The 23,166-nt window shown below is 64.0% G+C and overlaps 1 protein-coding gene across 5 annotated transcripts in view; it reads left to right on the plus strand.

Annotated features, from left to right (window-relative positions):
• The window catches only part of SHANK2 (SH3 and multiple ankyrin repeat domains 2), a 399,303-nt gene that overhangs the window by 160,318 nt on the left and 215,819 nt on the right, over positions 1-23,166 (plus strand). For all 5 annotated transcript variants that reach the window (XM_062195675.1, XM_062195679.1, XM_062195676.1 and 2 more), the window contains 2 exons: positions 2,177-2,495; positions 10,892-11,061. In XM_062195675.1, coding sequence (XP_062051659.1) covers positions 2,177-2,495; positions 10,892-11,061 — 489 coding nt within the window. The remainder of the gene's footprint in view (positions 1-2,176; positions 2,496-10,891; positions 11,062-23,166) is intronic.

Consider the following 23,166-nt stretch of genomic DNA (forward strand, 5'->3'; position numbering starts at 1 on the left):
GAGAGGGAGGCACCGTGCTCCCGAGGGTGATGCCCAAGGGAGGGTGCGCCTTCCGGGGCTTGGCTCCCAACTCTTTGTCCCGTGCTGTCCTGCATCCTGGGGAGACAGGGGAGGGTGCAGAGCCCTGCCAGGGCCACCTTTGTCCTGTGAGCCAGGGCCTCCTCTGTCCCTGTGAACCCTGCCAGGGCCAATTCTGTCCCCATGAGACCCCCCCAGGGCCACTTCTGTCCCCGTGAGCCCCCCAGGGCCATTTCTGTCCCCGTGAGCCCCCCAGGGCCATTTCTGTCCCCTTAAGCCTCCCCCAGGGCCACCTCTGTCTCTGTGAGCCCTGCCAGGGCCACTTCTGTCCCCGTGAGCCCCCCAGGGCCACCTCTGTCCATGTGAGCCCTGCCAGGGCCACTTCTGTCCCCTGAGCCCCCCCCCCCCAGGGCCACTTTTGTCCCCGTGAACCCTGCCAGGGCCACTTCTGTCCCCAGGAGACTCCCCCAGAGCCACCTCTGTCCCTGTGAGCCCCACCATGGCCACTTCTGCCCCTGTACACCCTCCAGGGCCACCTCTGTCCCCGTGGGCCACCCCCCCCAGGGTTGCCTCTGTCCCCGTGCACCCCGCCGTCCAGGTGTGCGTGCACCAGCAGGCTCTGCATGGTGCAGCCCCGCTGTCCAGGCTCTGAGTGGTGCAGCGTCCTTGGTGCCCATGACGTGCCTCACGGCCATCTCTGGCTCTGGACAGCGGCAGCAGACGGGCATCCGGGACGCTGTGCTAAGCTCTGTGACTTCTCCTTGAGGACACCCAGGTGCCTTCCCACGTCCGTGCCCCCCAGAGGACGTGCTTCCTTCAGCTCTGTGGCTTCCGACTTGCCAGATGGGCACTGCGACTGCACCTGGGGTGGCTCCTGTGGCCAGCGTGGCCACTGCCCCAGGCAGTGTGGGCCAGGGAGGGAGCATCGTCTCTGGCCAGGTGGCTGTTTCTTGGGGGGGCGCCCCAATCTTTCAGACAATACTTGGGTTTCTGGCCCAGCCTCTGAGTCCCCTAGGCAGCTGGGGTGTGGACACTGTGCTCTTTCTCAGTCCCTGGGCACACAGAACTCAGCGGCACAGGGCCTGGCCTCTGTGTGGGATGTGCGTGTCCACCCCGCGCTGCGGCACACAGCCGGCGCCCGTGTGACGGGGCAGGGGGAGAGTCACACAGCCGGCGCCCGTGTGACGGGGCAGGGGGAGAGTCACACAGCCGGCGCCCGTGTGACGGGGCAGGGGGAGAGTCACACAGCCGGCGCCCGTGTGACGGGGCAGGGGGAGAGTCACACAGCCGGCGCCCGTGTGACGGGGCAGGGGGAGAGTCACACAGCCGGCGCCCGTGTGACGGGGCAGGGGGAGAGTCACACAGCCGGTGCCCATGTGATGGGGCAGAGGGAGAGTCACACAGCCGGCGCCCGTGTGATGGGGCAGAGAGAGGGCTCAGTTGGGGTGCAGTGAGTCGGGTCTGACCAGCAGACTTGGAGGCTCAGATCTCACAGGCCAGGGCTGAAAGAACTGAGGGTCACGGACGGTCCCCGTCCCCCGGGCCCGGAGGCTGCAGCCCGAGAGCCGGGTGTGCAGGGCCGGCTGCCCCCGAGGCCTCTCTCGTGGGCTTGCAGATGGCGTGTCCTCCCTGTGTCCTGCCCTGGTCGTCCCTCTGCGTGTGTCTGTGTCCCTGAGTCCTCATAAGGACACCTGTCACTGCGTGCGGGCCCGCCCTCATGGCCCTGCTTGCACTTAAAGACCCATCTGCCAGTGCAGTCACCTCTGAGGTCCTGGGCTAGGACACGAACACAAGGACACTTCCAGAGGTTCATGGGAAGTGGCACTTGAGAGGTAACGCATGCTTCCCGGGGCCTCTCTGAGGCCCGTCGTGTCTGAGTTTGTGGTGCGAAGCCGCCTCTCACATAGACCCTGCTCGGGCTCCCAGCAGCGGCTCTGAGTCGGTGGCGGGCGCTGGCCGGATGGAAGCTCGGCTGGGTTCCTTCCATCTGGGCGCCGGCTGAGCTCCTGTGCGATCGGGACCTGGTTTCCGCCTGTCTGTCTGCTTCTGTGTTCGGGGTGATTGCCGGCATGCCCGGCCGCCTCTCCCAGGTCTGCCTGGGGTCTCCCGGCGCCCCACCTCCGGCTGCACTGACCTCTCCCCGTCCTCTCTCACCTAGTGCCCTTCCGAGAGGCCCCGGCCTACTCCAACCGCAGGCGGCGGCCCCCCAACACGCTGGCTGCCCCCCGGGTCCTGCTGCGCTCCAACAGTGACAACAACCTCAATGCCAGCGCGCCTGCCTGGGCCGTGGGTCCCACAGCCCCCGCCCACCGCAGCCTTTCACCCCAGCTGCTCCAGCAGATGCCCGGCAAGGCCGAGAGTGCTGTGAAGACCCTCGCGAGCTACATCCCCGGGCCCCGGAGCCCGTCCCCATCGCTCAACAGGCTGGGCGGTGCCGGCGAGGACAGCACGCGGCCCCAGCCGCACTGGCATGTCGGGTAAGCAGTGGCTGAGTGCGGGCAGGGGCCGCCCTGCGGCGGGTTGAGAAGTCCTGGGAGACTGGTTCTGCCTGAGCCCGGGCCATTTGGGGGCACTGGGCTGGGCGTGGTGGGCTTCTCTGGGCCTCTGTGAGCTGTTAACGGCGAGAGGGAGGGAGGCGGGGCTCAGGCCGGGTCTGTGTCTTACATTCCGGCCCACCCCGAGACGTGTCCAGTCCAAGGTAAGTGCCTGGGCCAGCAGCCGTGAGAGGCCCAGGCGCACAGGGAGAAGGGATGCTAGGGGCCGTGGCGTAGACGCGGGCAGTGGCCCCGGCGATGGTCTTTGCCGGTGCTCAGTGGGGCCTCCATGTCTGCCCGGCCCCCAGGCGCCGACCCAGAGCCGTCTCCTCTGAAGCCACCCCGACCCTCTTTCTAGACAAGGACGTGGACCAGCAGTGGGCTGGCTGGGGCACCTGCCTGGAGTACTGGGCCCTGGCACCAAGTCTGGGCCTGAGTCCCTCCTTTGCCCTCCTGTGGCCCACGCAGCCGGGGGAGCTGGACTCGCACCCGGAGCCACGCCGCCTCCTGAGCGCACTGCCTCCCTGTGCCTCCCCCCAGGGTTTGTCAGGGGGAGAAAGCGACTTCCCGTGGCCTCTGTGGCCAGGCTCCGTGTCCTCCCGGCACTGTGGGGGCATCAGCCGGGAGCTGAGCTCTGCCAGCCCCTTCCTCCACGGTGCCTTGGTGGCTTGCCCAGGTCACACAGCCAGTATCCCTGGTTGTGGGGTCTGGTGACGTGCCGCCCACGTGAGGGTGGGCTGCGCCGGGGTCCCCAGCCTGACGTCCCCGAGGCTGGCTTCTCGGTCACGCCTCAATGCTCGCTGAAAGTGGGCTGCTGGAGAGGGAGACGCCCGAGGGGTAGATGTGGGGAGGGGTCCGGGTTCCCAGGGTCCCAGGAGGGGAATGAGCGCCCTGTCGCTGTGGCTGAGGATGTTGTGGGGAGAGCGTGCCTGTGGGAGCCCCGGCTCCTGCCTGTCAGTGGGCTGGGGACCTGACCCCCTGAGAGCCCCCGGCCCCCGAGCCTGCAGCCGCATCTCAGCCCTGTGGCCATCGGCTCTTCCCCAGAGCCGAGGGAGGGAGGATCCGGCCCCCAGCTCCGGTCTAGATTCGGGCTTTGAGCAGCCCTGAGGGAAGGTCCCAGGTGCTCAGTGAGAGCAGAGAAAGCTAAATTAGGGGCCTCCCCCGAGGCAGCCCGTTCTGGCCGGGATTGCCACTGCAGTGTCACAGAGCCCCGCCCCCACAGGGACTTCTAGGAAGATGCCGAGGGCAGTGTGAGGGGAGTAGAGGCTCCCCTCTGCCCCTCGCAGCCGTGTGTGTGTATGTGTGTGTGTGTGTGTGGCTGCGCATGGGCACATGGGTGTGGTGTGTGTGCGTGTATGTGTGCGTCCACCTGCATCGTGTGTGTGTGGCTGCGCATGGGCACATGGGTGTGTGTGTGTGTGCGCACTTCCATGTGCATCGTGTGTGTGTGTGCCTGCCTGTGCCGTGCCCCTATCCAGCTACTGGTGACAGTAGCTATGTTCTGAGAGAAACCACCCCCCAAGTGGCTTCCTCTGGACCCCAGACCTGCTACTGGCCATGGTGTCCTCAGAAGCAGTGACAGTGGCGGGCACTTGATGGGATGAGCGTTGGGGGCACGAGAACCTCTCCGATGACACCTAAAGGCTCCCCCTGTGGGCGTGGGGACCACAGGTGCCGCTGCTGTGTTCCATCTTGGCCCGCCCGGGACTGCGTGCCCTTGGGATGTAGAAATGTATTCACACGGAGCAGGTTCACCCAGCAGTGAGCCCACGCCAGGCAAGGGGACGTCTGGGCGAGTCCGCCGGGGTGCGTGGTTAGCGCACCGTGCACACTCAGCTCCGAGCGTCCTGCGCACGCTTCCCGGGTGCGTGGCCGCACTGGGCTCTCTTCTTCTAACCCCAGGCCAGGTGATGGCCTGTGCTGCGGCAGGAAAGGACCCTTCGTCCTGTGCAGCCCCAGGGATGGAAGGCGCTGGACACGGGTCCAGCCTAGGCCTGGGCCCCTGCTCCTGCCCCAGGCCTCCCAGCCAGCTCTTTCCTGGAGCAGACGGGCCCCCACTGGGCCTGGGGAGACACCCTGGCTGTAGCCTGCGTGTGGCCATGGTCCCCGGGGCCATCTGGTCGTCAGCAGAGCCCAGGGCTGGGTCAGGATGCTCCCCTGCCAGTGGGAAGAAAGCCCCCTGTCAGCCCCCACCCCACCTGGGCCTCACGCCAGCGCTGCCCCCAGCTCGGCCCACCCACTCACGGGGCCACCTTGGCAAGTCCCCTGCCTCTGGTGTGCCTCTGTTTCCTGCTCTGTGGCACGGCCCTGTGACCGGCTGCCTGCTGTGTGTGGAGGGAGTCCAGTGGCAGTGTCCACCTCTCCTCAGGTCGCTGTCATCGTCATCACATCCCCGACAGTGTGGGGGCCGCTCTGGCTGCGGGGGGCGGGCGGGAGGTGAAGGACCTCAGGCGCTCTCATGGGGGATGCACGCCAGCTTAGGCTGAGTGGAGGAGTGGCTGAGCTGGCCGAGGTGGCCAGGTGGGAGAGGGACAGTGCCTCCCGGCAGGGGGGGGACTTGACTCCTCCAGGTGTGCTCACTGCCCACGGGGGACACCAGCCACTCAGCACCTTGGTGCCTGCAGAGCCCGCTCAACTGCCCGCTCACCTGAGGCCCCAGAATCCTCAGCTTGAATGCGATGGGCACGTGTGCTGGCACTGACCCAGCGTCTCCATCCCCAGTCCTGGCTCTGGGATCCGAGGGGTGCATGTGGGCCACGCTGTGTGCTCGGCAGGCACCTGCTGGGAGGGGTGGGCTCCCCTTTGAAGCCACATGGAGGTCCCCTGACCCCCTTGCTGCCCATCTCTGTCCAGCCCCTGGCAGTGGAGCCCAGAGCCTGGGGCAAGGCTGGCTGCTGGGGAGGAGAGGACGCCCCACACCCTGCAATGGCGGCGTCACCTGGGGCCTCCCGTGCTCTGCCCCCCGCGTCCCTCTCTGCTCATTCTCGGCCCTGCATTTATTTTTCCCCCTCTCTCTCTCGTCCAGAGAAGCACTTTCAGAGGGGTGGGAGAGGGACCCAGGACACCTCTGCCGGCGCTGGGCGGCTCATCTGGCCTGCAGCAGCACCCTCTAGTGGTGGCCACTGGCACTGCCGGGCCACATTCCACAGAAGGGTCCTGTGTGCCTGCCTGCTGCACCCCCCACCAGGGAGAGTGGACGGGGCGGTCAGGGGCCTTGCAGAGCCCTCCCAGCTGCTGAGTCCAGGAGCAGCTCTTTCAGCACAGTCTGGGCAGCTGGTCCTGCCGGCTTCCCGGGCCTCACCCACCACGGGGCCACATCGGGGCCACCCTCTCACCATTGGCCTCTTGGGCAGAGAGGAACGTGGTGCCTCTGAGTCCGGCGGGTGGAGATGAAGCCCCGTGGCCGCCTGCCTCCTGGGCCCAGCTGGGCCCTGCTGCCGTCTCAGAGCCTCCCTGTCTCCTTCGGTCTCAGGATGCAGGGGCAAAGGGCGCCTTGGCCATCACGTGACACTCCTAGTGGGATGAGTGCAGGGCCTGGGGTCAGCACCTGGGCCCCACCCTTGAGGAAGGTGATGCCAGTCACCACCGCTTCCGCCCTAGGAGAGGCCTGGCTTCCCTGAGCCCGGGGTGGGGACAGCCCAGAGATGGCACCTCACCCCCAAGAGCCAGGATCATGGAGACAATGGTCCTGGGTTCTGGAAGGTTCTAGGGTGCCCGAATTTGCTGTGGGAAGTCATCTTGCCCTGCACACGCCTTCCTAGTCGGTCTGGTGGCTGTGACGGTAGCCCCAGGGCCCCCAGGCTCTGGCCTTTCTCCACCCCGTGTGCCCATCTCTGGGGACAAGGGGACCAGGACAGCAGAGCATGCTCCCGGTGGAGCAGGGACCTGGTTTCCTCGGTGAGGACTGTGCTGTTGCTCCCTCCCCTGTGCCCCATCCTGACCTAGAAAGTGGGGGGGATGGGCCCCAGCGGCAGAGCAGGGGTGGGTCTTGGCGCTCCCTTCCTGGGACATGCGCCTGGGGTGTTGTGCGCACGCTCGGGAGGTTGGGAACAGGGCTCACCCTCATGCTCCCCAGCTTGATCCTGGCAGGGGCAGGGCCGGGGCACCGATGATTGGGCGGTCTTTCTGTCCTGTGTTCTGCAGTGTGCAGTCTGTCTGTGGTCCCCTTTCCCCGACAGGCACTCGGCTGTGTGTGTGAAGCCTGCGTCACCAGCCTCCTGCTCTCTGCGGGTGAACACGCGTGTCCCAGCGTAGGCATGAGCTCCACTGGGGCGGTGCACAGCTACTCACTCTGTCAGGCTACAGACCTCTCTGCAGAGACCCTGAGGCCGGGGGAGGGGATGGGGTCCCCAGTGTCCTGAGCAGAGAGAGGCGATACAGGGAAGGAGCCATGCCCAGAGCACTCCTGTCCCCGGGCCCTGGGCACTTCCCCGCCTGCAGCCAAGTGCTCCGCGGGGGCCACGGCATCTGCTCCCCACGTCCCCCGTGTCCTGCCCTGGCAGGGCCGGCCCTGACCCAGGCACACGTAGTAGCTCTGACCCCAGCTTGGTCTATGCAGCGGGTATTCGGGGAACCCCTGAAGCAGTCATGGATGCTGGCAAATGGTCCCCAGTCCCCAGGTCCCTCCCTGGGGCTGCTGTTGCCACACAAGAGGCAGGCGGAGCTCGGTGGCCCTGCTGGGCGGTGCAGGAGGCCTGTGTGTGGGCTGAGGCCGTGGTGTCTTCTTCCTGGGTGGGGGAGCAGAGAGTAGCTGATGGTGCCGGCACCTGGAGTGCCGTGGGCTCTGAGCTCTCTCACGCCAGACCTGGCTGTGGGTGCGGCCGGGGAAGCTGAGCGGCCATCAGGGTTTGAGATTTCTGCGCTGGATGTGCCGCAGCCCAAGCGGCCTCTCTCGAGTGGCCGCCTCCCACCCCTCCTCCATGCGGAGACGCACAGCCGTGTCTGGAGGGTCTCGAGATGAGACACAGGCCGTCTCTGATGATCTCCACTTCACCAGCCGCACACCAGCCCTGGCCCTCACCTCCCGGGAGCTCTCCTCCTCCACAATCCGGCCTGGAAGGCGCAGCCAGAGTGACTGGGCCTGCTGGCTTTGCCCCAACCAGGGGACTGGAGCTGCCCTCCCTGCCACCACTCTGCTTCACCAGAGCGCACCGGGCTGACCCAGAGCGTCGTCTCCAGTGCCCAGCTGCACGTCGCTGCTGCACCCCGCTCAGATCCGGTGCAGCTGGGGCCGGCACTTGCTAAGGGAATGAATGAATGGGTGCGTTGCTGACTGATGAATGAGTGGCGCAGGTTGAGTGCGTGGGCGGGTCCCCGGGTCCCCGCCCACTCATCCCGGTCACCCCACAGGAGATGCCACTGTGCTTCTGATCTCCAGATTTCAATCATCAGCCCTCGGGCTGGAACGAATTGAATGGAATTCCATCTGGCTGCTCTTGGCCAAGTCCCAAGGACAGCAGGTCGGCTCAGGGTGGGGGCAGTGCAGACCCTCCTGGCTGTGCAGGCAGGATGGAGGGGACCCTGGTGTGGCCCCGGCATGGCCTGCCTGCCTCCTCTCCGGAGAGGGGCAGCCACCCACACCCGGGCTCTGGGGTGGCAGTGGGAGTCGCAGTCCTGGCCGGAAGGCGTGGTTTGTAGCCTGAGGCGTGACGGAGATGACCCCGCTGCTGAAGGTGAGAGTGTGGCCGCCTGTTCTGTTCCCCTTTGGCGCAGCGAGCCGGGTTGCGGGGTCAGTGCCGTATCGCCACGCCTAGGTCACTTTGCGTGGAGCCTCCATTTCCCCTGTTAAATGGGTGCAGAGGTTCCTGCCTTGCTAGCCCTGTGGGTCTCGGAGGGGGGGGGTGGATAGACACCAGGTAGGACACTGCGTTTGTGCCAGGGCGGGCCTCGCTGGGGATGCGTAGGACCGTGTACAGTATGTCGATCGTCCTGTCCCTGCTGGGTCCTTGGGTGGTGGGTGAGCGAGCTGACTCGGGATCTGGGCCGGATTGGAGCTGTGTTCACGTGGACTTCTCTGTCCGAGACACACACTCTGGCACCGGCTGAAACCAGGTGTGCAGTGTGGTTCTTGCCACCCACTTCCCAGTTGCAGCAGGGGCTGGGGGGGCACCAGCATCTGCACGACACCTGTGCAGAGAATGCGCTCCCACCGTCGCTCCTCAGGGTCCTCTCTCATCAGATGGGGAAATGAGGCTTGGGGGTCGACCTGTGCAGTGTCTGACAGTGAGTGGTCCGCTGTGGTTGGAGCAGGGTTTGTCTGAAGTGTGGACGGGAGATTGAATAGACGCTGTTCAGATAAGAGGTAAGACGCGTGGGTGGGTGGATGATGGGTGGATGGAGGTTGTATGGATGGATTGATGGATGGGTGAGTGGGTGGATGACAGATGGGTGGACGGATGGATCGGTGTCCATGCAGGCTGTGAGTGAAGGTGTGCCTTGGGCTCTGGGGATCCTCAGTTGGTTCCCCAGCTCTGGACAGGAGCCTCAGGAATGACTTCAGGGCTTGGCCTCTGCCCTGCCCTGGCTGCCTTGGGCACTGGCATCCTCACTTCTCCAGGCTTTGCCCGTCCCCTCCCCTGTGGCCAGCAGCCCTCGCAGTCGACTGCCATGCTTGGGGCCTGACAGTGGAGCTTCGCTGAGCTGCTGTCTGCTCCCTGCACCCCGTGCCCTCTGCAGCCACGCCAGCATCCGGGAGCACGGCCCCACTGCCCGGGCCACACTGCAGCTCCTTGGCGAGCTGGGCTGCACTGGACACGTCCAAGCACCCTCACTGCAACCCAGCCAGGGGAGCGTGAGGCAGCGTCCACGTGACCTGTGCGCCGGCTTGAGAGTTGACCTTGGGATGGTCGGGCACGGACCTGGTAGCTGCCGTCTGGCTGCAGTGATGGGGCCGGCCCTTTGCCAAGGGCTACTTCAGCAATCCCTGCCGTGGGCTCTTCCCACTGCTCTCCACAGCCGGCACACAGGCGGGGAAACGGAGGCTTGGGCGGCTAAAGTGACAGCCTCAAGGTCACACGGCGAGGGGGCCAGGTCAACCCGGGAGTGAGGGGCTGTGGAGACAGCCCACAAAGCCTGGGCACCCGGCCACCAGCCACGCCACCTCTGCCCCTCAGGGCGATGGGGCAGGACCAAGCTATTGAGCTCTGGGGCTGAGGAAGCCTGGCGCAGGGTTCTCCACCCTGTCCCGGCCCCACCCCCACCCTGTGGCTGCAGAGACAGGGGCCGGCAATCCCTGGGGCAGAGGCATTGAGTTGCCTGGGCTGTGGGACGCCCCCACCCCCACCCTGGGCCTGGGAGGCAGGGAGGAGCCAGTGCCGAGGCCCTTGTCCCCCCATGCTCCTATCTCTGCTCTGCCCTGGACCAAGCCAGCGGGGAGTGAGGCTGGAGCTGAGGCAGACTGAGCGACCAAGTCCGGTCCTCGTCACTTGCGCACGGATCAGCGGGCTGACGGGAAACCCGCTCAGGTGGGAAAGCGATGGGGCCACTCCCATTTCCTGCGCACGTCTGCCTCCTGGGCACGTGGCCCAGCGGGTCCTTCCTCTCTGTGAGCTGCTGGGCTGCAGCGTTGCCCAGAAGCGACCCGGAGCTTGCAGGAGTCACTGCTGTGGGAGGAAGCGCTTGCAGTCCCTGGGGTGGGGGTGGGGGGTGCACCTGTCTGTGCCCATCGCCCCGTGAAGGTTCCGGTGCTTCCTCCGCCGCTGTGACTCACACGCTCGGGGAACCCAGGAGAGCGCCCTCCACTCCCGCCTCGGCCCAAGTCTCCCTTTTCTTACCTGGCAAAATGGCCTTGTCCACAACCTAAAAGTCACTGCACGACCGCCTGGCTCAGGGCCCTGCAGGACCTCATGTCCACCATCAGCTCGTCTGTCTCGGGAGCCTTCCCCAACGGAAGCACCATTAAGCACCCGCTCTGCGCCCCCTACCCCGTTCTAGCTCCTCTCTGTGGCTCTGAATCCTCTGAGGACCCCTGCAAGTGCACCCACCCAGCTCTTGTTCCTCTGTGGCCGGCTCACTTCACAGAGCACAGCTTCCTCCGGGTTCATCCTTGGTGTAGCAGGTGTCGGGACTCCTTCCCTTTTCAGGGCCGAGTAATGTCATGCCACACGTCTAGCACATTCCTTGTGCATGGACACCCGGGCTGCTCCCTCCTACCTGCTCTGAGTCAGTTCTCTTGCATCTGAGTCCAGGAGTGGGGTTGCTGGGTCTGGTTACAGCTTAGCCCCAGACCTGTCGCGTCCTCATTGCTGGCTGGCATCAGGGTTCTGATGGGACTGCTCACGGCTGGGTTCCTGTGTGTGGGTGTGACCTTTGACCCTCCTCTCTGCCTCCCCCTCTTCCAGGTCACCTTTTGCCCCTGGTGCCAGCAAGGACCCACTGTCTGCCTCCGACTACCCGGGGCCCAGGAGGAAGCTGTACAGTGCGGTGCCTGGGAGGTTGTTCGTCGTCGTCAAGCCATACCAACCCCAAGTCGACGGCGAGATCCCCCTCCACCGTGGCGACAGGGTTAAAGGTCAGGCCTGGGACCCCCCCTCAGCCTTCCTGACTCCTCGGCCAGCCTCCTGGGCCGGCAGCCTTTGAGACATTGGAAGATGAGACCCCAGGGAGGGCAGGCGTGGAGAACACGGTGACGCCCACCTGTGCCCTGTGTTCACTGTGTCTGAGGGGGAGAGAGACAGCACACCCCCGGGGGCGTGCAGGGGAGAGCAGACTAGTGTGTTGTGTGCAGGACCCCGGGGCTGTGAAGAAGTGGGGTGGGGCAGCCTCTGGCACAGCTTGAGTTGGGGATATCCCGGTGGCCGGTCCCTCAGAAAGCAAGGCCCAGTGGCCCGTGTTGTTTGAAGGGAGGGCAGGAGGTGGTTCTCATCATAGTGTCTGAGCTGGGAAGTGGTTTGGGGGCTTCGCCTGGCTGCATATTGGACTTTGTGCCACCGGTGGTCTCTGCACAGGGAGATCCGAGCATGGGGCACCCAGGAGGACATGGCAGAATCTACAGGGTGGATGGAGGGCAGTCACCAGCGGCATCCGCGGGCTGTGGTAGTCGTGGGATACAGGGGCCGAGCGAGGGCAGCCGGGACCCCGGGGTAGGGGCAGGGGAGGGACATCACATGCACTCAGCATGCCCAGGCCCTGCCCTTGGAGGACACCTGGCGCAGGGTGGAGAGCGGCTCCCTCGAGGTCAGGCTGGGTGCAGGTCCTGCCTGCCCCACTCTGGCACCTTCGAGTCCTCAGCAGGCAACTGGCTGTGCATGCTGGGCAGGGTGCCCCTGCGAGAGGCGGCTGGTCACGGAACCCCAGCCCCATCGACTCCTCAGACAAGTGCCCGGAGCGCCCCTCACTCTTCCTTCACAGCGATCACTTCTGTTGGTCTCCTCGTCCCTCTGAAATTGCCCCTAAGCTGTGAGGTCCCTCACCTGTCATTCCTGACACCACGTCTTTAGTAGCTTCCACATGTATGTTTTCGTCGCTCCTTTTTTGTGCCAAGAACTCCTGCTACTTGGGTGAGATTATTTTGCCCATTGGAATCGTGTTTTATTTTATAGAGTGGGGGTTAGTGCAGTCACCATGTAAAAGTCCTGGTCAGTTACAACACCAGGTTGGTCTGGCTTTGAGCTCCGTTGGTTCTTCTCTTGCGAGAAGGCTGCTTTTCCCAGGACTGTATGTGTCCGGTGATTTTCTGTTGCGTTCTGGGCATTAGCCTGTTGAGTTGTGGAGTTTAGTTGTCTGATGCTATTCTCCCGTGATCTCTTCATTTCGTTTCAGCAGGTTGCTAGGGTGACAGCTCTCCATTGCTTCAGCTGAGCTGCCGTGTACGTGTTAGGTGCCCACGCTGTTTGGGGACCGGACACGCTGGTGTTGGTGGAGTGGGTTTGCCAGCCCCTCTCTGGCTCTGTCCCTTGCAGGGCCCTTACGTGTGATCTACAGGCTCCATAATATCCAGGCTGCTTAGACTGCGGGATTTTTCACTTGTGCCCCTCACCACTGGCCCTGTTCTTAGCCCAGGCTCAGATGCCATGGGGGAGAGACGTTCTGGTTCAGCTCCCTCCCCCTACCCCAGGCAGGCATGTGTCCCTGCCCAGCCTGGCTATTTCCATCCCACTTCCAGCCCCTTGGGGTGACTGCGCCCTACTTTGAGTTTAGTTTTGAGAGTGGCTTTCGGTGGCGATATTCACGAGGGACCTTGTTCACCACATCCTTAAGCAGAAGTCCCCGGATTTCATTTCCCCAATGTAATTTAACACGGTATTTTTGTTAGTGCTTAAATTATAGCTGTAAACATTCATATGACCTCAATTTTAAATTTTAGTAATGGGGTAGCACGTCCTGTTGCAGACTCTCTTCCTCGTGCACTGGGTCACGCCCAGCTGATCCTACAAGAGTTCCCGTGTAGCACCTTCACCCGTGATGCACAGGACGTGACCTCTGTGGACATGGCTCACTGGTTCTCAGCTTCCTCTCCTTGTCCGCGCAAGCCCCCTTGTCCAGAACGTCCCGGCTGAGTGTGTGGCCTCCCGTGAGCTAGAGTCCCCTCTTACAGTCCCTGCACCTCAGGGAGGGGGTTGGGGAGCCACCTCTCCCTGCACCCTTGCTGCCTCTGCCAAGATTCTGTCACTCGCCCAGGGCTCCACAGGTGTGGGAGGGCACTGTCGGGGGTACAGCTGGGAGGCCCCACAGCTGATGGTCCCGCTGGCCACGCCTCTATTCCGCGTGGCTTCTGTGAGCTCCTCTGGGCGCACGAGCTGAGCTTGCAGTCACAGTAGGGCATGGGGACCAGAGAAGGCCGGGCCCCATGGGCTTCCCTGCACTTGCCTCAGCCGTCATGGCCGGGGCCCCTCACCGCCCTCCTCGTGGGCTGCATGTGGAGGCAGCCATCGCCAGGCTGTTCTGAGAACCGGGCAGTGAGCAGGTTCACAGAGCTGCTGTGTGGAGGAGCCCATTGCCCAGTTGTGTTGGGAGCTGTGCTGAAAATGATCACTTGTCCTCCTGGCAACCCCAGGGTCAGCTGCATCTGCTGCCTGGGGGGCCGGGGACCCCAGGCCCTGTGTGAAGACACAGCTCGCCCAAGCTGCAGCCTGGGCCCCGCCCTACCCTGTGACCCCAAAACATCCCTCAGGCCTCCCCACTCAACCCAACTCTGAAGTCAGCAGAGCCCCTGCCTTCACCCCACGAGGACCCAGCTCCCCATCCACAGCTCAGCTTCGGAGCAGGCACAGCCACTTTCCTCTGGCTTCCGTGTCCTTCTCCATAAACCAGAGGTGACCCTGGAGCGGTGGAAGAGGGTGAAGAGGGTGGAGGCAGACGTGGGTGAGCTGCCAGGAGCAGGCCTGGTGCCAGGTGTGGCCACCGTGTCCTGTGCATGAGCTGCACACTGGCTCTGGACGGGGGCAGCAGCCCAGATGGATGTAACGAGCCCCACAGGCCAGGCCTTAAACCTGTGCTGCCACGTGGTCCCGGAGGCCGCAGGTCCAGGTGCAGGAGTCACGGGGCTGGCTCCTCTGTCTCTGGCACGAGATGTCCTCCCTGTGTCTTCATGTGGTCATCCTTCTGTCCTCATCTCCTCTTTTTTTTTTTTTTTTATTTTTGACAGGCAGAGTGGACAGTGAGAGAGAGACAGAGAGAAAGGTCTTCCTTTTGCCGTTGGTTCACCCTCCAATGGCCGCCGCGGTAGCGCGCTGCGGCCGGCGCATCACGCTGTTCCGATGGCAGGAGCCAGGTGCTTCTCCTGGTCTCCCATGGGGTGCAGGGCCCAAGGACTTGGGCCATCCTCCACTGCACTCCCTGGCCACAGCAGAGAGCTGGCCTGGAAGAGGGGCAACTGGGACAGGATCGGTGCCCCGACCGGGAATAGAACCCGGTGTGCCGGCGCCGCAAGGCGGAGGATTAGCCTGTTGAGCCACGGCGCCGGCCCATCTCCTCTTCTTAGAAGGACCCTAGCCCTGTGGGACCAAGGCCCTCCTAAATGACCTCAGTGAATTCAAGTTTTCCCTGCAAGGCCCATCTCCACATGCATGCTGGGGTCCTGCGGGTTAGGAGACACAGATCAGCCGTGACCCCGTTCTGTGGCAGGTGGCACTCTGGGAGGATGCAGGTCAGCTGTGACCCCGTTCTGTGGCAGCTGTCACTATGGGGGGAGCAGATCAGCCGTGACCCCATTCTGCAGCATATGTCACTCTGGGGGGACGCAGGTCAGCCATGACCCTGTTCTGTGGCAGGTGTCACTCTGGGAGGACGCAGATCAGCCGTGACCCCAGTCTGCAGTACGTGTCACTCTGGGGGCACACAGGTCAGCCGTGACCCCAGTCTGCAGTACGTGTCACTCTAGGGGCATGGTCAGCCGTGACCCTGGTCTGCAGCACATGTCACTCTGGGGGGACGCAGGTCAGCCATGACCCTGTTCTGTGGCAGGTGTCATTCTGGGAGGACACAGGTCACCGGTGACCCCGTTCTGTGGCAGGTATCACTCTGGGAGGACGCAGATCAGCCGTGACCCCAGTCTGCAGTACATGTCACTCTAGGGGCATGGTCAGCCGTGACCCCATTCTGCAGCACATGTCACTCTGGGGGCACACAGGTCAGCCGTGACCCCAGTCTGTGGCAGGTGTCACTATGGGGGGACGCAGATCAGCCGTGACCCCAGTCTGCAGTACGTGTCACTCTAGGGGCATGGTCAGCCATGACCCCGGTCTGCAACACATGTCATTCTAGGGGCACACAGGTCAGACGTGACCCCAGTCTGTGGCAGGTGTCACTCTGGGAGGACACAGGTCAGCCGTGACCCCATTCTGTGGCAGGTGTCAGCCTGGGGGGACGCAGGTCAGCCGTGACCCCATTCTGCAGCACCTGTCAGCCTGGGGGGACGCAGGTCAGCTGTGACCCCATTCTGTGGCAGGTGTCACTCTGGGGGGACGCAGGTCAGCCGTGACCCCAGTCTGTGGCAGGTGTCACTCTGGGGGGACGCAGGTCAGCCGTGACCCCAGTCTGTGGCAGGTGTCACTCTGGGGGGACGCAGGTCAGCCGTGACCCCAGTCTGTGGCAGGTGTCAGCCTGGGGGGACGCAGGTCAGCCGTGACCCCAGTCTGTGGCAGGTGTCAGCCTGGGGGGACGCAGGTCAGCCGTGACCCCAGTCTGTGGCAGGTGTCACTCTGGGGGGACGCAGGTCAGCCGTGACCCCAGTCTGTGGCAGGTGTCACTCTGGGGGGACGCAGGTCAGCCGTGACCCCAGTCTGTGGCAGGTGTCAGCCTGGGGGGACGCAGGTCAGCCGTGACCCCAGTCTGTGGCAGGTGTCACTCTGGGGGGACGCAGGTCAGCCGTGACCCCAGTCTGTGGCAGGTGTCACTCTGGGGGGACGCAGGTCAGCCGTGACCCCAGTCTGTGGCAGGTGTCACTCTGGGGGGACGCAGGTCAGCCGTGACCCCAGTCTGTGGCAGGTGTCACTCTGGGGGGACGCAGGTCAGCCGTGACCCCAGTCTGTGGCAGGTGTCACTCTGGGGGGACGCAGGTCAGCCGTGACCCCAGTCTGTGGCAGGTGTCACTCTGGGGGGACGCAGGTCAGCCGTGACCCCAGTCTGTGGCAGGTGTCACTCTGGGGGGACGCAGGTCAGCCGTGACCCCAGTCTGTGGCAGGTGTCACTCTGGGGGGACGCAGGTCAGCCGTGACCCCAGTCTGTGGCAGGTGTCACTCTGGGGGGACGCAGGTCAGCCGTGACCCCAGTCTGTGGCAGGTGTCACTCTGGGGGGACGCAGGTCAGCCGTGACCCCAGTCTGTGGCAGGTGTCACTCTGGGGGGACGCAGGTCAGCCGTGACCCCAGTCTGTGGCAGGTGTCACTCTGGGGGGACGCAGGTCAGCCGTGACCCCAGTCTGTGGCAGGTGTCAGCCTGGGGGGACGCAGGTCAGCCGTGACCCCAGTCTGTGGCAGGTGTCACTCTGGGGGGACGCAGGTCAGCTGTGACCCCAGTCTGTGGCAGGTGTCAGTCGCAGGGAGGAGCCTCCACCCTGTCTCACCATGATGTGCTGGGGATTCACACTGTCTGACCCTGAGCCCAGCTTGGACTCGCTGCCCCCCCTGACACTGCCTCTCCCAGGTCCCCCTTCCTCCTGGCTGTGCCCGTGCCTTGCCCACGGATGAGAAGCAGCAGCCAGGGCCCCACCCCCAGCCTGACCAGATCTCCCCGCCCCGACCCCATCATGAACCTGGTCCTGAGCCACTGAATGACGGAGAATCCAGGACTGCGTGGCCGGTAGCCAGGGAGCTGGTCAGCCAGCACCAGGGTCAAGACCAGCTGCTGACCTTGCTGCTGACCTCTGCAGGGTTGGAAGACCCAAAGTCCTTGGTTAGAAAATGCTTTCTGGCTGTTTCTCTGCACCAGGGGCCCCTCTCAGGCCTGAGCAGGGCCAGAAGGGGTAGGGGCGGGGGGCTCGAGCTCCCTCTGGCAGGAAGGGCCCCCTGGGTCTTCTGGGCCAGTCTTCTCTCCATTTGAGGGATGAGCAGACCGAGGCTCAGAGGAGCCAGAAGTCAGGACCCTGCCCCTGTGTCCGGTCCCCTCAGAGCTCAGCGGGGGCCAGGGAAGTTGTCCTGGGCCGAGGTCGGATTGAGCCCATCCGGCAACTCCAAGGAGGGCAGAGCCCTGGCACAACACACGGGGAGTGCAGACTGCCCCAAGGAAAGACAGCCCCACACAGACCGCTCTGAGGGTCAGAGGCCAGCTGAGCCACGTGTGCTGTCCTCCTGGGGGGTGTCCTCGCCCCTGATAGAGCAGGGCCACTGGGGAGATGGACCCAAGAGGACCCTGAGCTTGTGGCCTGGGGGAGGGGGAGGGGAGCCCTGCTGCAGAGCTGTCCAAGCCGGAGTGATGGGGGCTGGGGATTTCCTCAGTCCAGGGTGCAGTGGGTAAGGTGGGTTAGGGCTGAGATGCGGATCTAGGGCTCGGAGGGGTCGTGGGACAGGTGAGGCCCCCGTGGAAGATGGCCGGAGAGAACCCACACCCTCAGCTGTTGCCGGCAGCTCCTGGGGCCCTGGAGCTCCCCGGTAGCCTGAGGTTCAGCTGAGCAATCCAAAAGAAGGCGAGAGAACAGGCGCTGCCCCTGCTGGGCGCCCCCTGGCCTCTCCAGCCTGGCTCCTCCCTCTCCACCCGACACCAGCACCCAGGGTTCCAGCACTCATCCCTCCCCAGGCCTCACCGCCGGCCCAGACCTACCCCGAGCTGCAGGCGCATTCACTGTGCACAGGTGCGGTCTGCCAGGGAGGACGGAAGCCGTGGGTCTCCGTTCCGGAACCTGCACCTCTCTGGCTGGTGACCGAGCGTGCGGTTCCACAAGGAGTCAGAGGCGGAATGCGCAGGCCACGCGCACACACGGAGCCCTGTTCTGCTGCCTCCTATCCCTGCAGGGTGCCTGCACCCAGCCCCCTGAGCGGCCGCTGGCATCCCTGTGGATCTGGGAGGCAGGAGGTGATCAGCCCCTCCTGTGTGACTCTGACACTGTTGGGGGGTTCTTATCCCCTGGCTGTGGGAACCCCGCGGAGGGCAACAGGCCGGGCTGCCCAGCTGGCAGGGGTGGCATCTGGGAGGGTTTGAAGAGACATGGGACTCCTTCATCGTAGGGAGGGTCAGGTCATGGGGGGAGACCCATCTGTGATGGGTCCAGGGTGACCCTGGGTGTCCAGCTGGGAACCCCGTAGGTCACATTTCGTCCTCACCTTTCCTGCTCAGCCACACAAGGGCAGGGACTCGTGTTCCAAGTGGAGTTGGATGCCATGCACCTGGCCAAGCATTTTTCTCCTACAGTGAAGGCTGCCCAAGAACACAGGTGCACCCATTGGTTCCCCCAGGGTCCTCCCTTCTTCACAATGCCCTTATTTGCCCCTTGCTGTGCCTGCCACGTGCTTGCCTCCACCCTGGTCCTCTGGTCTGTGGGAGCCAGGTGCTCCTGTCAGGACTTCTCAGCCTGTGCTCCCCGAGTGCCTGTGTCTGCAGGATGGATGGACAGATGGATGGGAGAGTAGTCGGATGGATAGATGGGCAGGTGGATGGATGGATGGGAGAGTGGTTGGATGGGTAGATGGGCAGGTGGATGGATAGATGGGAGTGTGGTCGGATGGGTAGATGGGCAGGTGGACGGATGGATGGGAGAGTGGTTGGATGGGTAGATGGGCAGGTGGACAGATGGATGGGAGAGTGGTCGGATGGGTAGATGGACAGGTGGATGGATGGATGGGAGAGTGGATGGATAGATGGGCAGGTGGATGGATGGATGGGAGAGTGGTCGGATGGGTAGATGGGCAGGTGGATGGATGGATGGGAGAGTGGTCGGATGGGTAGATGGGCAGGTGGACGGATGGATGGGAGAGTGGATGGATAGATGGGCAGGTGGACAGAAGGATGGGAGAGTGGTCGGATGGATAGATGGGCAGGTGGATGGATAGATGGGAGAGAGGTTGGATGGATAGATGGGCAGGTGGATGGATAGATGGGAGAGAGGTTGGATGGATAGATGGGCAGGTGGACGGATGGATGGATGGGAGAGTGGTCGGATGGATGGGAGAGTGGTCGGATGGATAGAAGGGCATGTGAACAGATGGATGTGAGAGTGGTCGGATGGGTAGATGGGCAGGTGGACAAATGGATGGGAGAGTGGTCGGATGGATAGATGGGCAGGTGGACGGATGGATGGGAGAGTGGCTGGATGGGTAGATGGGCAGGTGGATGGATGGATGGGAGAGTGGTCGGATGGGTAGATGGGCAGGTGGACGGATGGATGGGAGAGAGGTTGGATGGATAGATGGGCAGGTGGACGGATGGATGGGAGAGTGGTTGGATGGATAGATGGGCAGGTGGACGGATGGATGGGAGAGTGGTCGGATGGATAGATGGGCAGGTGGACGGATGGATGGGAGAGTGGTTGGATGGGTAGATGGGCAGGTGGATGGATATATGGGAGTGTGGTCGGATGGGTAGATGGGTAGGTGGACGGATGGATGGATATGGGTGGCCAGGTGAGTGGGCAGGCGGATGAGTGGGCTGCTGAACGGGTGAATGGATATATGGTCAGGTGAGTAGGTGGGTGGATGATTGGATGGATTATGAGTTGCTGGGTGGGTAGATAGGTGGGTGGGTGGGTGCGTGGATGGAGGAGGGCTGGATAAGGCAGGTGGATAGATGAGTGGGCAAGTGGGTGGGTGGGTTGATGGGTTAGTGAACAGGTGGTGGAGATGCATGGAGAGGTTACTGAATCAGTGGGTGGACGCATGGATGGAAGTGTGGGTGGTGCGTGAGTGCGTGGACAGGCAAAGAACTAAATGCCCTTTGTAAACCTCAGACTGGCAGCTGTCCCTATGACCCCACCTGCTGCTCATTCCCTTCCTCTGGGGGTCTCCCCACCTCTTGCCTACCTTGGCCCCTCTGCCCTTTGCCCCAGACCGCGCAGGGCAGCGTCCGTCCTGGTGAACACGGGTGTCCTGGGATTCTTTGTTGAACAGACAGCTCTCAGCTGCCTGTGGAGCTCCAGGAAGCCACCATGCTGCTCCGGCCGCTGGGAGCTGCCGTTCTGGTAGGCAAGGGACTGAGCCCAAATGCAGCGGAAGTGAGCAGGAGAAAGCTCTGACCAGGCGCCTCGTGCAGAGTGTGGAAAGTGCGTTAGACTTGGGCAGCTGACGAGTGGGCATGGGGGGACGAGAGCCCTCAGGACACGAGGCACAGAACGACCAGAGGCCCCCAGGCAGGTCAGTGTGGCTGGGGAGATGGGAGGCCCGGCAGTGACCTGTGGGTGCTCTCCCAGGGTGGTGGGGGGTGGGGGAGGTGGACACTCCCAGGTTCACAGCAGTGGGCAGCTGATTTCCCTTGGAAAGCTTACCACCTTTGCAGAGGAGCACAGCCATGGTGGCAGGTGGGAGCAGGGGGCAAAGAGGGGCTGCCTCGTGGTCCAGGTGAGAGTGGGAAGGGAGAAAGGGGCAGTGTTCAGAGAAACTTCCAGATGAATTGGGCAGGATGCGTCGTGAAAGGGCAGGAGCCGGTGTTTCGGCTCTGGGCCGCCGAGGGAAGGGTGGCGATGCCTGTTTCCTGTTGCCCAGGTGCCGAGGCCAGTCTGGGGAGTCAGGTGCAGATGGCCGGTGTGGAGCTGGGCAGAGGGGGCCAGGCCCCACCTGAGCACTTGGGGTTCAGATTGAGTGGAAACCTGTAGGAGGTGCGAGAAGAGAGCCCAGGGGAAGGCGAGGGAGAACTGGTGCTTCAGAGGCCTCCTCCCCGGACAGCCCTGGTGCCACCCCTGCTCCTGCACCATCTCGGTGACCCTGAGACCCGCGCAGCCCTGGCCCTCCTGGATAAATGTGACCCGAGGGGCGCACACGCGCGGGGAGCTCAGCCCGGTGTGCAGGCGGTGGCAGGTTCTTTGCCAAGTGGTGCAGAATGGGGGAACGGGGGGGGGGGGGTCTCTGGTGGGGGTGGAGCACAGCAGAGGGTGCGGGAGCCACGCCCCTCCCCAGCAAGTCAAGACAGGGAGTGAGGTGGTTTTCCAGTTTGCGGGGCAGCTCGAGTCTTCAGAGGGGGTGCCGTCCACTGGGGTGCTGGTGTGGACGGCCGTCCAGCCCTTCTCCTGCCAGTGTGTTTCAGCTGCTGCCCCAGAGAGCACCGTGGCTGCGGGGAGGGTGGGCAGTCAGCCATCTGCCCCCCGAGCCCCCAAACCAACGTCTGCATCACAGTGCCCGTGGCTCTGGGTCTGTCCTTGCTCCTGGCAGGCCTTGCAGTTCCGACCGTGCCCCGGGCCTCTCCCGGAGTTGGGACACTGTGGATATGATGCTCTCGCCCCACCCAGCCGTCTGGGGCCCGGCCCCCTCCCCCAGAGCTTGCCCGAGTCTCGGGAGACCCCTTCCGATGGCCAGCGCCTCCTCCTTGCCCCAGGCTCTTCCTCCTGCCTCTTGGGCCTGACAGGGGCACTTCGCCTGCTGGTCCAGTCCTGTTTGTGGCCACCCTGCCAGTGTGGCCCTCGCTGATATTTGCACCTGGAACACGAGGTGGAAGGAACATTCTAGAACCTCTGAGTCTGGAGCCCTCAAAGGCCAGAATTCCCCAGGGATCCCCAGCACCCTAGCCATGACCCGAAGTCTGTGGGCTCCCAGCCCAGTGCTCTGGTCCTGCCCGTCTCACACAAGGAGAGAAGTGTCCACTTTTGAATGATGTAAACCAGCAGTGGGGGGCATGGTGCAAGTCTAGTCCCCTCTTCACTGTGTGAGGAGTGCCCGCCCACCTGGCCCAGGTGTTCCCATCAGGCAGGCCCTTAGAACCTGCCCAGGTGTGTGAGCACAGGTGCACCCCCAGGCCCGTTCCCCGTGTGTATGCCAATGCCTGAGCTGTTCCCCCTGGGGCCTCAGGGTCCTGCCTTCACCCCACCCCTCCCTCTCAGCCTCCACTCTCTCTGGGTCCCTGGCGGAGAGCCCTGGTGTCCACCTGCCACAATGTTTCTCCCTCTCCCCCGATCTCCCTGCTGGAGTGAGCCTCCCCCCCTCCCCGCCCTGCCAGGCGGGGTGATCCTCTGCAGGGGCCACCTGTACTTGGCTGTTAACCTGTCTCCGCGCTCTCAAGCCAGCTGGGAGTGGCCTTGCCCCTGTGGGTCTCCCAACGATGCCTGCACTTGGCAGAGCTTAAACTCAGAACCGGGGCAGGTGGCGGCAGCAAGCCCCTTTGCACTGTGCACCCAGTGCTGCTGGTCTCCTCTGAGCAGTGAGGAATAGGCACGGAGCTGTTAGCACGCTCTCCCAAGTGCTGCAGAGACCAGCGTGTGACAGAGCGCCCCCCCCCAAGAGGATACCCAGCTCTCCCTAAGTGGTCCCATCTCCCCAGCCCCCTAGGAGCCACCGAACGGCCTGCTGCCCACTGAGAATCAAGGCACATGGCACTGGCTCCAGCCGGCCCCTGCCTGGCCTCCCGCCCTTTGCAGCCCTGGGCATCGCTCAGATCCGGGACTCTGGGGCATTGTGGGAGATGTCCCGGTCAGCTGGCCTGCGGCTCCTGTTTCGCTGAGGCCCGCTCCTCAGATGACCAGGGAGGAACTCAGCCCATCCTGGGTGCTTCTCCAGTGTCCCTCAGCAGTCGTGGGCCCAGTGGGCAGTGTGGCCCTGGCAGTACGGGGAGGAGCCGGGGGTCCCGCCTGATGGAGGGGTGGGGCGATGCTGCACACCTGCTGCATAGCCACGCTCACAGGGCTCGAGGGCGTGGGGGCGGCCACAGCCCAGCCCCGCGGTCCTGAGAGGCCGGTTCCCTTCCCCGCCCTGCCACACCGAGAGCTTTGCCCGGGCTGCTGAAATCTATGAAACGGGGTCCTGCGGCATTCAACTCTGCACCCCGGTGTCCGGCTGGGGTCCCTCCCTCACGCTCCCTCAGTAAAGGCTGAAAGACAGACTGCATTCGGGGCCCACGTGCAGCCAGCCCTGGGCCCAGCGAGGGACCCCTAAGCCTGGACCCTGGGGCGGCTGTGGCCGTCCTGTGCCCTGTGGCCCCTGAGGACATGGGCGCCGACTAGCCACTCCTACCCCCTGGAAGGGGATTGGGTTCTCTCGGCAGAACCCAGAAAGAACTCCCAGTGCTGGTCAGCATTTGTTACTGGTATGTCAGCACGTGGGCAGCCA

The sequence above is a fragment of the Lepus europaeus genome, chromosome 7 (assembly GCF_033115175.1).
Source record: "Lepus europaeus isolate LE1 chromosome 7, mLepTim1.pri, whole genome shotgun sequence".
Lineage (NCBI taxonomy): Eukaryota > Metazoa > Chordata > Mammalia > Lagomorpha > Leporidae > Lepus > Lepus europaeus.